At 53.4% G+C, this 13,794-nt stretch overlaps 1 protein-coding gene across 1 annotated transcript in view; it reads right to left on the reverse strand.

The window, feature by feature from the left end:
* DSCAML1 (DS cell adhesion molecule like 1) overlaps positions 1–13,794 on the reverse strand; it is a 369,146-nt gene that overhangs the window by 59,563 nt on the left and 295,789 nt on the right. The window contains exon 11 of the mRNA XM_055548208.1: positions 13,580–13,756. Within this exon, the coding sequence (XP_055404183.1) occupies positions 13,580–13,756 (177 nt within the window). The remainder of the gene's footprint in view (positions 1–13,579; positions 13,757–13,794) is intronic.

Here is a 13,794-nt window from a genome sequence, read left to right on the forward strand (position 1 = left end):
AAAGGGCTGCAGCAGAGGCAGTGAGCGCCCCACACTAGACAACCTGGGCAGCACAGAGAAGATTCCAGCGAGGCCTGGAGAGATGCTCATGCTTTGGGCCCCTGTGGATGTCCGGGTCTCAGGAGAGATGAAACGTGGTGGGCAGTCCGGCTCGCTGGGCAAGCTCTTCTTGCTTATAGGGGTTTGCAGCCCCTTGTCCTGGGTAAGAAGCAGGGGACCTGCCTCTTCTTTCCTTCCTGTCCTCCGCAGCCTGCCTGTCAACCACAGACAGGACTCTGCTGCTGCGCTCTCCTCCCAGACCCTGTCCAGGTCTCCCAGGTCCTGGGTGCCCTCCTGAGCCACACACTGGGGGCCTCCGCCTTCGTGGCTGCTGCACTTAATGAGGCAGCCCCCTAACAGAGGGGAGCCCAGGGCAACAGTTGCCCCGCCCCATCTGCTCTCCAGTCCCCTGGTCTCCCCCTTGCTTCTTGCTCTGGATCGGAAGGTCTCTCTGCTCCACTGAATCACACTGGTAAACACAATTGAACCCTCACTGCACCGAGACCCGGCTGTGCCCCAGAGCACTTACTGGGTTGAAAGCAGACCCGGAGAATTCCCGAGAGAGAGGTTCAGGTGTAGTCACCTGGAGGGGCACATATATGCAATGTGTGCATTGCACACAATGTCAAAAACACGCCCCCAACGGACCGTCACAAACACAGTCACCGTCACAGCCTACACTCGATGGTTTTACTGCAAACTCACAGGTTGTGTGACACACATGTAACCTGATGTAGTTGTCCGTTGCATGTCAACAGTCTGATGTAATTGTCTAACACGTATCTACCCACAGCCCTGCATTACAAAAGCATACCCTCCCTCTACACACACACACACACACACACACACACATTTTTATGGCTGCCTTTTACTGAGAACGTCCTTGTACTACGTGCTGGCACTGTTCTAGTACTTTACATGAATTAAGTCATCTGGGGTAGGTACTGTTATTATTCCCCAGCTCCAAAGCCTGGGTCCCAATGTATTTCTTGACCAAGCGCCAAGGCCTCCCTATGCCCACAGTACCCCTGATGGAGCAGGCTATCTGATGGATGCTCTGGCCTCTTGGTTCATTGCTCACTGGCCACCACCACCAATGACCATGAGAAGTAAGACTTACCAGCCTCACTTTCCAAGCGAGAGATGGGCAGGAGAGTGGGGGGAGGGGAGAGCTGTACACACAGGGCTGAGTTCTACATGACAAGCGCTAATAGCAGCCACAGAGGCAACACAGAGCCCCAGTAGGACACAGGAGGCTTTAATGAGATACAACTTCTCTGCTTTCCTGCAGTGTAATTCAATTAACAGCCAAAGAAACCTAATTTCTTTTTACAAAGAAGGGTGTGGTGAGAGATTCTCTGGGGACTGGGCAACAGGGAAAGGCCGGGCTTGAGGGCATCAGGGAGACCAAGTGGGTGACCTGCCCCTGAATACACAACCCCTGTAGGTGGGGAGGGTGGGTTCTTCCCTGGGGTCCTGTGGGAGGTCCTGGGGGGGAGCTGGGCCAGTCTGATTAGAGCTTTACAACCCTGGCACCAACCTCCAGCACTGCGCATGGCCAGACTGGGGCAAACCCTGGTAGAACCCAAAGGGGCTTCCTGATGACTCCCAAGGCCCTCCCCTGACACCCCATGTCACTGCAGATACCCCTCCTGTGGGCATCAAGCGTTCCTGGCATGGTGCATGTCATACTGCCGTGTCCTTATCTCTGATTGTGAGACTCTCTGGGGTACAAGCACCCTGCTCAGGACCTAGCATGTATTTGTGGGAAGGATGCAGGATCCCAGCCTCTGGGCGCCTCTCCTGTGGCCTTAGAGCCTTGCAGAACTCCCAGATTTCCTCCTCCCGGGCCTGATGAGGCTTTACTGGCAGGAGCCACAGAAAGGAGAAAGGCACTGGCTGCCTCGCCCTGCCCCTGCCGCAGCGGACCCAACCCCCTCCCCGCGCTCCAGGGCCCTCCTGGGGCAGCAAGGCTAGGGGAGAGGAAATCAATTTCAGAAACAAGACAGTTGTCAGAATCCGATGTAACCGCTTCCCGTCTGTGAAATTACTCGCAGGCTGGCTCCTGTCACCCCCAGGTCCTGCCCAGACCAGCTGCTATTTACATTTTAATTTGATGTGAGAGGCTGATAGATTTTTAAAACACCAGGAGACAGCTCTGCTTCCTGTCACCCCAGCATCCACAGACTTTCTGACCAGCCCCTCAGGCTCGGGGATGGAGACCTAGGGCCCCTGGACCCTGCTATGAGGATTATAAACTCTGCACCTACTTGGACTCTCCCTGGCCCCTCCAGCTTCCCCCTTCTCTGGGGCCCCATGCATAAGCTGGGTTGGGCTGATCTTTGCAGTTTAAGAGCATGGGAACATCCTTTATCAGGACGTACCTGTTAAGAAGGTGGCCTGGGGGCTTTTAGCGCCAAGAGTACCAGTGAGGCAATGGAAGCTCAGAGACGCTACGTGGTTTGTCTAAATAGTCACACAGCTGGGGAGTGCCAAGAAGACGCCCCAAGTCCCCTGACAGCTCACCAGCATCCCTTCCTCTGGTTTCATCCAGACTTTTCTCCTTCTGCCCTGGTGGGCTGTTCTCCCATCCTGGGCTTTGTCCCAGAAGTGGGAAGCTGGGTGGGAGTGACATGACAGGGAGGAATTCTAAAGGGAGAGCAGGAAGCTGAGAACTGGAGGAGGGCTGGGCCAGGGGGCCAGGGGGCCAGGCCAGGGCTGGCCGGGCCTGGGGACAGGAGTTAGGGAGGCGATGAGTTGGCCTTCTCTGTCTCTGTGCCCCTCCCTCTCTTCCGCTGATGATTGGAGCTCAGCTGGTGTTTCTGACAGTCCCCGAATCACCAGGGAGGGAAGATTCAGTTCCCAATACCCAGAGGAGAAGAGCAGTGCGTGTGGGAAGGAGGATGTGGAAGAAAAAGGACATGAATGCCACCAGCTGTTGGGAGAGGCCTGATAAAGTGGGGAAGAAGTGTGGAATGCTATGCTTCAAAAGGAAGCTTGGGGGACTTCCTTGGCGGTCCAGTGGCTAAGACTCCACACTCCCAATGCAGGGGGCCCGGGTTTGATCCCTGGTGGGGGAATTAGATCCCGCATGGTGCAACTAAGACCCGGTGCAGCCAATAATAAATAAAATAAATATGTATTTAATAATGAATAAAATAAATACATATTAAAAAGAAAAAACAAAAAACAAAGGAAGCTTGGGGCACCAGTACAGGATATTCCTAGAAGTTTACGTTATTGAGGGCTTACTATTTGCTAGACACTATTCTGCATTCCTTCAAATGCATTAACTCATTTAATCCTCACAACAACAACCCTGTTTTTACTCCCACTTTACTCAGATGGTAAAGAATCTGCTCACAATGCAGGAGACCCCGACTCCATCACTGGGTTGGGAAGATCCCCTGGAGAAGGGAATGGCAATGCCCTTCAGTATTCTTGCTTGGAGAACTCCATGGACAGAAGAGCCTGGCGGGGGTCTCAAAGAGTTGGACACGGCTGAGCGACTAACACTTTCACTTACAGATGGGCAAACTGAGGCTTAGAGAAGTAAATTGCCCAAGGTCACACAGCTAGAGAGCGGCAGAGCCAGGATTCAGGGCACCTGTGATTTTACCGCTGATGTGACGCTGGTCGAAGAAGGGCAGGAGGTGGGGGAGCAGAAGGGGTGTGCAAAGACCCCCGCGTCCCTGAAGAGAAGTGCAGCCACACTGGGGGTGAAGCAGAAGGGTCTGGGAGCCGGGACACCCAGGGGTTAGGCTGTTCTGTTTTTCCGGGTGGATGGCCCGGGAGAGGGGCTTCAGGAGCTCCTCCTCACAAGGTCTGAGGGAAGAACCACAGGGCTGGATGGTTCTCCCCTTCCCATTCAAGTGGATGCCCCTCTGGTCCTTCCTCTCCTCAGGGAGGATGACCTCAAGGCCAGTAAGGTTGGAAGAGCAGCAAAGTCACGGTATTCTTCGCCGACCCCAAGGACCCGACTTGACTGTCTCAGGAAGTCCTTCTGAGAGTCTAACCGAAATCTCTCCAGGAGTCCCGTAGTTTTTTTCTTTTTTTTTTTTTGCTAAAAAGGATGCACTCTCTGGCATGTTAAAATGCTTTTCTGGATGGACTCCTTCTTCTCCAGGGGACAGCACATGCCCTGAAGGCTCAAGAGAGTTCTGCAGGCCCTCCTCCCCAGGGGAGAAGGGAGCTGCCCAGCTGGGAGGCTCACATCTCCTTTTGTTTCTGAAAGGATTACAGGCACCCATTTACCCATTTGAGGTGAGTGGGCCCCTCCTTCCCCCCAACTCAGCCCACTTCCCCCCTCCCCGCAAAAGCTTGTGTCTCTGCTCCTTGTTAACAAGATCCCGACAAGAACCACAGGCTGTTTGGCGGTGTGAGATAAGCTGCCACAAAGGGGCATTGTTGGCGCGTGGGGTGGTTGGCCCAGGGTGGGGTAGGGCGGGAAAAGCTCTGCGCTCAGCCCTGGCAGCCGTGCCAGGCTTCCCCAGGGAAGGGCTGGTTGGGGTAGGGGGAGGTGCCTTCTGGTGCCTGCTTTGTTTTTTCCTTCTTAAAGAGCCAGGGCCTAGCGCTGTTAATTTGATTGCACCCACTTCGGCTTCTTGTCTCCCCTGATTAGCCAAGCTCCACCTGAAGCATGAGATTAATTCAAATTGCATGGAAGCAATCAGCCTTGGCTCCAAGAGCTGGTGGGGAGGTGCCGGGGGGACCCTAGCCATCCACTGCCTGTGTGCACGGGGCACAGAACTGACAAACAGCGTGTGCTGAAGGGGGTGGGGTGCAGGTCATGGAGAACCGTGGAGCCTTTGACATTTGGACTGCAGCCCTGTTTCTGCTGCCCGGTGGGCCGGCCGAGGCCTTCAAACTCACCAGGCCTCGCTTTCTCCAGCCTGAAAATGGATCAGTCAGTCCCTCTCTTGGCTGCTTGCCGAGAAGCAGAAGCGCAGGGTCAGGGGTTGGGAGGTGGGGGCCAGTTCTCTCACATGAAGGTGAGACCTGGTTTTCCCTCGCCTCTGGTCTTCTACACTCCCCAGAATAACAGGAAAATGATAGCAATAATGAAAATAGCTGATGTTTATTGAATGTTCATTATGTGCCATGCACCCTGGTTAATGCTCTATTTGAATTATTTCATTAAATCCACCCGCTCCAACCCAAGGGGGTGGGTAGTACTTTTATCCCCACCTTAGAGATGAGAAAACACTCAAGTCTGAAATGAGCCTGAACATCAGAATCCTTTCAGAGGCAAAAGGAGACATTGCCCATCTTTAATTTCTCGGAAGGTAGTATTTCAGGGTCATCGCTGCAAATGCCCTAAACTTTCCTGCAAAAGACGCACAGTACATACACATATGCTAAGCTTTGCAGGCCACAGTTCTGTGTTTCAGTGACTCAATTCAGTGGCTGTAGCTCTGAAAGCAGCCACAGGTAATAGGGTATGAAGGATGGGCGTGGCCATGCTCCTGCAAAAGGGGTAGCTGGCCAGATATGGCCATCGGCCATTTGCTGACCCCTGCTCTAGGGCTAATGCACAGGGGAGGCTGGGCTCGTCAGCTCTTGACCAAGAAAGAGTTTTGGTGAGGAGGCTGGGTGTATTCAGACAAGGGCAGTGGTGGCATCCTGAAAAGGAGGGCACTTCTGCTCCCAAAGTTCTGGGAAGCATGCAGCTGTGAACACTAAACCACTGGGCCTGGGGATTCTTGTGGTTTGACTCGTGTTCCCCCCAGAGATATCTCAAGTCCTAGATTTTGGTACCTGTGAACATGGTCTTATTTGGAAATAGGATCTTTGTAGATATCAACTATTAGTAATGTCTGGGGACTTTCCTGGTGGTCCAGTGGCTAAGAGTCCAGGCTCCCACACTGCAGGGGGCCCCAGGTTCGATCCCTGGTCAGGGAACTAGATCCCACATGCTGCAACTAAAGATCCCGTGTGCCACAACAAAGATGGAAGACCCTGCGTGCCGCAGCTAAGACCCCGTGCAGCCAAGTAAATACACATAAATAGATAATTTTTAAAGAGATGTCTTCCTGGAGTAGGAAGGGCCCTTAGTCCACTATGACTGGTGTCCTTATAAGAAGGAGAGGGGAGACACACACAGAGGGAAGCTGGTGTGAAGACACCCAGGGAGATGCAGGCAGAGACTCCAATCCGAGGGAGGGATGCCAAGGATGGCTGGCAACCACCGGCAGAGGCAAAAAAAACAGGTTCCCTTAGAGCCTGCAGAGACAGCACAGCCCTGCTGGCACCTGGAATTTCGAGGCTTCCAGAACTGTGGGAGAATATAATTCTGTTCTTTTAAGCTACCTGGTTTGTGGAACTCTGTTACAGTGGCTCTAGGGAGCAAATACAAGGTTCCAGTGTGTGACAGAAATTCCCCACACCAAGTTTCCAAGAGGACAGTCACAGCCAGTCCCCGTGGAGCTGGAGGGGCTGCCTGAGGTGGGAGGTTGTGGGCTTCACTGCCCTTGCTCTGCGGGGAGCTCATCCCTGCACACCCTCAGCGCTGTGGACAGCACCTGGGCCTAGGGTGGGCACCTGCTGCCCGTGGGAGTGGCAGGCCTGGGTGTGAATCACACGAGCAGGAGCAAGTTTTCTCAGAATCTTGACTTTGCAGGTCTCAAGTCTCCGTCGACCTGAGAGGCCCAGACGGGAGCCTGATGGTGTCCTGAGGACTGGGGGCTACAGTCCACGGGGCTGCAAGGGTTGTAGGACACGACAGAGCATGCAGCCCCTGGGATCTAAGACCAGCTGACCTGAGGTGGAGCTGATGTAATAATGACGGAAATAACGTGTACAATAAATGTTATATGCTTGACTCATTCTGGAACCACCCCCCGCCCCAGTCCATGGAAAAACTGTCTTCCACGAAAGCGGTCCCTGGGGCCAAAAAAGTTGGTGACTGCTGCCCTGAAACACCAAGGGCTTCTGCAAGGTAGGTTCTGGACCTGTGCTCACACGCCCCACCAGGTCTCCCCTGGCACAGCAAGTACCACTCACTCGTTGAGCTCTGTTAATGCCTCAGGGGCTGAGGCAAAGGCAGAAAAAGGTCATGCCTTCTCTGAACAGAGGAGCAATCTGAGCCTCAGGGAGAGAGAGGGACTGACCCTGGTTTATCCGGAAGCAGTGGGGGCACATGGGGGCAGGAAATCGGGACTCTTGTCTCCCTGGTCAGGATCTTCTGTCTGCTAAGCTACAGCTACTCATCTTGGCCTCCCAGGGTCCTGCACAGGCTGCGTGGGCTCCGGCTGGGACCTCCTGGCCAGAGTTCAGTGGGGGCCGCAGGAGGGAGCCTGGCCTGGTGACGGGATGTCTCCAGCCTGGGTGCCTGGAGCATGGTCGAGAAAGGGAGGAGTGGGTTCTGGGCAGCCGTGTCCTTTGGTTATAGGTTCCTTGCCCCGTGGGAAGGGTGGGGGCTGAGGAGGGCAGAAGAAGCTCTAGAGCAGGAGCCCTGACCACCAGGTCCAAGGGAGGGGCTGCTTCTGCCCAACAGAAGGAGTTTCCTTTGAGCAAGTGTGCAATTAGGACCATCTCAGGTCATCGGATACACAATTGTCTTTCCAAGGTTTTGCATCCCAGCCTCTGCACCAATGGTCAACTGCTGGTAGGTGACCTGGTCTACCCAGGCCCGGGACTTCCTTCCACCAGGGCCAGCCCCACTCCCTCCACTCCCCCTACTCCCCACTTGGCTTCTCCTGTCCTCCCTCCTGAATTCTGTGGTTCTGCAGCTGCCTGTGAGCTCTGGAGGGCTCTTGGATCTGGCTTTAATTGGTCTGACATTTTGCTAAACAAACAAATCAAAACCCAGACCAAACAGAGAGCCCTGATAGGTTTAATTGGCCGTGGGCTTTGCCTTGGGCCCATCACTGGAGCCTTCACAGAGTGGAGGGGAGTCTGGGGGTGAAACAGAGCCTGTCTAGTCAGGTAACCTGTGGCACAAAGGGACGACTGAGTCCCATGCAGCGGTGGCATCAGAACACAGCTGGCTCTTGCACCTCAGACTAAGCGGCATTTCTTTGTACCTGACTCTTGGTGAAGCATTCTCTCTGAAGATGCTTTACTTTTGCCCCACTGTCAGATGGAGGAGGGACTGCCTCCTCCTCCTTTTGGTCATTATCTTTCTTGTTTCATTTTACATTTTAACAGGGAGATAAAAGGTAGCCCCGTGGATGCAGTGTTTTCATCTGTTAATTACATTTATTTTCCAACCAAGGTCTGGGAGGTGGTCTGGTGCCCTGAAAGGACCACGCACATAGCTAGAATCATAGACTGTCTGAGCTGATGGGGACCCTGGGATCAGCTATGCACTAAATTCTAGTGCAGGCCTCACTGTACAGATGAGGAAACTGACGCCCAGAGAAGGGAAAGGATGGCTCGTGGATAGAGCCAGTGAGTCACAGAGCCGGGACCAGCAGCCAGTCTTCCATCTCTTGGTCTGTGCTCTCTCTATCAAAACGTGAGTCCACGGAGGCAAGCACCTGTCTCAGCTGGGATTCTACCACTCAGTCACCTTGATCCAGGATCTTTCCTTCCCCGAGAAGGAACTACTGTGCGCCAGCACCGCAGGCTGGGCGTGGGCTTTGTAAACTGTCAAATGCTGCGCTGTGGCAGCGCTGAGGCTGGGCTGCGCGTGCAGGTACGCGCGGCCTCAGCAGCACCCACATTCCGGGGGTCAGGGAGGACTGGGGACCAGCTGGGCCTGGATGGTTGCCCACAAGCGTGTCCAGGGACTAGGAAAGCCTTTTGCTCCCTCCAACAAACTCTCAGAAATTTCGGGCCTTGAGGAAAGAAATTCCCCAAGAACCAGCTCTGGAATCCCAACCTGCACTAGACTCCTGGGCTCCTGCAACTCTTATTTGGTGCCTGATATCAAGAGTCAACACTGCATAGAAAGAAAGCATTTTGCTTCCAAAACCCACAAGCACCTCATGTGTATTCTCCCTGCCTATGGAGAAGGCAATGGCACCCCACTCCAGTACTCTTGCCTGGAAAATCCCATGGACGGAGGAACCTGGTAGGCTGCAGTCCATGGGGTCGCTAAGAGTCGGACACGACTGAGCGACTTCACTTTCACTTTTCACTTTCATGCATTGGAGAAGGAAATGGCAACCCACTCCAGTGTTCTTGCCTGGAGAATCCCAGGGACGGGGGAGCCTAGTGGGCTGCCATTTATGGGGTCGCACAGAGTCAGACACGAATGAAGCGACTTAGCAGTAGCAGTAGCAGTATCCTCCCTTCACTCTCCACCAGAAACCCTAAGTTCCACCTGGAATGCATGGACTTGCCTGCCTCCACACTCTTGCAATACTTTGTCCTCATCCTGGAATGGAATGACCTTTGCTTCCATTGGTTCTTGGCGGCATCCTTCTCATCCTTCAAGTCCTACTTAGCAACTACTCCTTTGGTGGAACTTCTCTTAATATTCCCTTGATGGCTACCCAAATTAAAATTGATCCTGATTCTCTTTGTATCCCCTTGTTTGTAGCTTTTTAAGGCACTTATGGGCTTTCCTGGTGGCTCAGATGGTAAAGAATCTGCCTGCAATGCTGGAGACCTGGGTTCGATCTTGGTTGGGAAGACCTCCTGGTGAAGGGAATGGGTACCCACTACAGTGATCTTGCCTGGAGAATTCCATGGACAAAGGAGCCTGGTGGACTACAGTCCAAGGGGTCACAGAGAATCAGACATGACTGAGTGACTAACACTTTCACACTTTCCTTTTGCTTCATGTACCATAGCTATTTTGGGTCTATGTCCTCTTCAAGATACTAAATTCCCTGAGGATAGCAACTCCATTTTATCCATCACTAGATTTTCAGCACCTAAAACTAATGATTGCTACTGATTATCGGCTGTGAGTTTTGAGCCAGGTACTGTGTTAATGATGTAAGTGCGTGTCTCACTTGAATTTCACCAATGAGTAAATGTCATTATAGCTTCAAACTTACCAAGGAGGAAACTGGGGCTTACAGAGGCCATTTCTTGTCCAAGATCCCACAGCTATCAAGTGGCAGAGTTGAGGTTTGAACCCCAGTTTGTCTGGTTCTAAAGTATGTGCTCTAATCCACAGAGTTTTATGGATTATTTAGTGAGGGCCCAGAGAGCCTCTGTTATCATTGGAAACCATCGGGGTCAATGGTGAGGACACTTTCCAACAGAGGTCAACCACAAATGTCCAGTTTGACCCGTGAATGCTTTTTATGATGTATGTCTCTTTGTTATATTACGTTCTTACTTCTACTTGGCTAATGTGGGGATGAAGTTCAGTTTGCCCTCTGACAGGTCACATGAGTGTGAGGTCTGACAATGTGGAGCCGTATAGGGGCAACATTTTCCTGAGAGTGTTAGACGCATCAAGGAAAGCCATGCCGTTGACTTTGCAAATGGCAGGTTTTTCCGTAGCTGGCCTGCAGGTGAGGGGGGGGGAGCGTTGGTGCAGGCTGTCTGAGATGGACTGAGGGATGACCAGGAAGGGCTTTGCCCTGGCAATCCCTTGTGTGACCCACGCACTCGGATCCTGTGGGTTTTTCCCTATCTACCTGTGTCCTGTGGGGAGGTGGGAGAGGTTGAGGGACAATGGAGGAGGAAGAGGGCAGGGGAGGTGGAGGTGGGGGTTGGGGGGAAGGATGTTCTGGGGGAGGAGCTGAGCGTAGGTTGCCTGGAGCAATGTGCCCGCAGAAAAGCAGCAGGAGGCACAGCGGAAGTTCCCAAAGAAGGTTGGGAGCCCCTGGCCCCTTCCCCGTCCCCCTCCCGCCCCCGGCAGTGCCCCATGGTCACAGGAGCCTCTTCTGGCAGCCAGGTGCTGTGTGAATGATTCAGGCCACCACTGAAAAGCAGTCAGACCTCCAACCCTCAGCAGAGGCCCCGGCCACACTCAGCCTCCACACTGATTGCCGTTGGACCTCAAATGCCCCAGCTCCTGCTTCCCCCTCTCCTGCTGGCTTTTGGGGTGGTGTGGGGGCCTTTAGTGTTGCTGGCGGGTCACTGGGGAGAGCAGGGTGGAAACAGGAGGAGGCATTGTGATGGAGAAAGGGTGTGAAGAAAGGGCCATCCGAGGCAGCACCTGTGGGTGATGGTTTGGGGGACCCCGGGTGTGCAGAGGGCGTGGGGGCACAGCTGGACAGCAGCCTGTGGGGAGGTTGGAGGAGGAGAGGGCAGAGGGCTGGATGAGCAGGGCAGAGAGACTGTGTCACAGGTGGCAGATGAGGGAGGTGCAGTGAGTGGGAAAAACCCGGAGGAGTTTGTGGGATGGTGCAGACGCAGACCTAGGGAGAGCCCTGCGAGTGTGCTTTACTATGGAAGGAGGCGGAGCCAAGTGACAAAGCGGCTGAAACAGGACAAGGTGGGGGGGCGGGAGGATCAAGGGCCAGTTCTGCCCACAAGTGACAAGGAGTGCGGAGCTGCCGTCTTCCCTTGGGAAGAGGGGCCAGGGGTGGACACTCCTGTGAATGTGGGTGGCTGAGCGTGTGATCTGCTGCTGCACGTGCTCACGAGGCTGCCCTGGATTTACAAAACATGCTTTCGTAGCTCCTGCCTGGGCTGTGAAGTGAGGACTGACGGCCCAGAAAAATGCAGGTCTGGGGGGCGGGGGGAGGTGACTCGCCCAGGACCCCCAGGACGTCAGGGACAGCCTGATGTGAACTGGTTCTCCTCACACACCGCCCACCTCCTGATCACCGCATTCCCCATCACCCACGTCTGCCTCATTGACACAGAGGAACCATGGGCCCAAAGATACAGCCACGCTTGCTGAGTGTAATCCTTTAACTTAGAGGAAAAGAGCAAAAACCAAAAAAAAAAAAAAAAAAAGGCTGAGAGTTTGAGCTCTTTTTTTCCTGCTGACAGTGGGGAGATAAGGATCAAACAGCCAGGCTAGTTCCACGAAGTGCCTACTATTCCTCTCGCCTCACGCAGACAGAATTAGCAGTGTTCTCCTCTCCCTGGCTGAGGGATGTAGATTGATTGCCTGGTTTTATTAAGGACAAAGTGCTTTTTGATAGTGTGAGGGAAGCAGCTCCCCAGGGCGGGGATTCCAGCGCCTGGAGCTCCCTGAGCATCGATCGATGGCCGGGGCTTCCCCGTCTTGTGCTGAGCTGAACATGGGTTCGGCAAGTGATAAAGAAACTATGACTCTTAAAGGCGGAGCCTCCAGGGAGATGCAGACCGCACTCTGGGCACTGTTCTCATCAGCCTTTCCTACACGTACCCTGGAGGGTCTCCCATTAAAACCAAAACTGGTGGCTGACTCTCTGATGGCCTACTGGGTGCCAGGTACCATACTGGTTGCGTTACACATGCCATCTGACTTGCTTTTGATATAAAACATAACAGGTAAGGTGCTCTCATGACTCTCATTTTTGTACAGCAGGAACATGAGATACAGAGCCCAGGAAAACCCAGAGAGGTCACAGTGATTATGCCCAGAGTCACAGCTGGCTTGGTCAGATGCTAAAACTCAGGGTTTAACTGCTCTTCTCTGTGGCCTGTGGTCTGTTTCAGACACTGTCCTGACATGACTCTTAGGGGCCTACTACATAGACCCCTAACAGCATGAAGGGATAGGTTTGCCCAGTAGGAATGTCTGTGGGTGACTTAACAGAACTCAAGGCTATTCCAGACTTCAAGGAGATTGATTCCGACTCTAGGTCTGGGGATTTAGAAGCCAGAGGTATGGCACCGAGCTAAGGTGAGTTGTATTGCTCTTTTGCCCTTTCTGAATTGTCTTCCCTTTTCCATGATCATTTCCTGGGTTAAGCACAATGATTTTGTGAGCCTAGTGGGCTGGGAATGAACCTCTAGCACAGGTGAGGAAAGGAACCTAAAGATGTGAAGTCACTTGCCCAAAGCCAGGAAGATCAAAAGGTGGACCTGGAATCAGAACCCAGATCCCACAGGCCTTTCTCCTATACTGTGTATATGATCTCTTCTTTTCTGAGCCACTAACAGGTTATACACAAGCAGGCATACATTAAATAACAGAAAAAAAAATTGTTCGATATGACTATTCAGGTGGAATTGCCAACCTACAGAGCAAAATAAATAGGCTGTCACATGATACTTTGGTATAGTAAATGCTTCCCTAGAGGCTCAGTCAGTAGAGAGTCTGCCTGCAATGCAGGAGACCCGAATTTGATCCCTGGGTTGGGAAGATCCCCTGGGGAAGGGCATGGCAGCCCACTTCACTATTCTTGCCTGGGAAATCCCATGGACAGAGGAGCCTGGTGGGCTACAGTCCATGGGGTCACAAAGAGTCAGACATGACTTAGTGACTTAACCTAACCTGATTAACCTATCATGAGTTTATCATGCTAAGAGCAGAGTGAGCTGGGGCCATTCACAGTGAGGCCATTGTCTCAGATGAGAGTGATTTTGAATCCCTCCTCAGAGTTCCTAAGCCCACCTCTGCCTAGGAATCCTTCCTGCCTCCCTCTCCGAGAAGGAGCAAGGAAAATCAGGTGGGGAGGCAGGGTGAGTGCAGAGATGGGCCTTGGCCTGCGATCAGGGAGTGCTGGGAGCGGCTCATGGGGGCGAAACTCACTCTTCACGGTGAGGAACATGGACTTGCTGATGTCGGTGCCCACACCGTTGCTGGCCTGGCAGAGGTAGTAGCCGATGTCCTCTTCCAGGACGTGGCGGATCAGCAGTGAGCTGTTGGGCAGGATCTGGATGCGGCCGGTGAGGGGCACTGGGTGGTATTGCTGGGGGTTCCCACTCCCTGCAAGGAGGCAGAAGAGAGGAGGGCCAGTGGCCAGG

The sequence above is a fragment of the Bubalus kerabau genome, chromosome 15 (assembly GCF_029407905.1).
Source record: "Bubalus kerabau isolate K-KA32 ecotype Philippines breed swamp buffalo chromosome 15, PCC_UOA_SB_1v2, whole genome shotgun sequence".
NCBI lineage: Eukaryota > Metazoa > Chordata > Mammalia > Artiodactyla > Bovidae > Bubalus > Bubalus kerabau.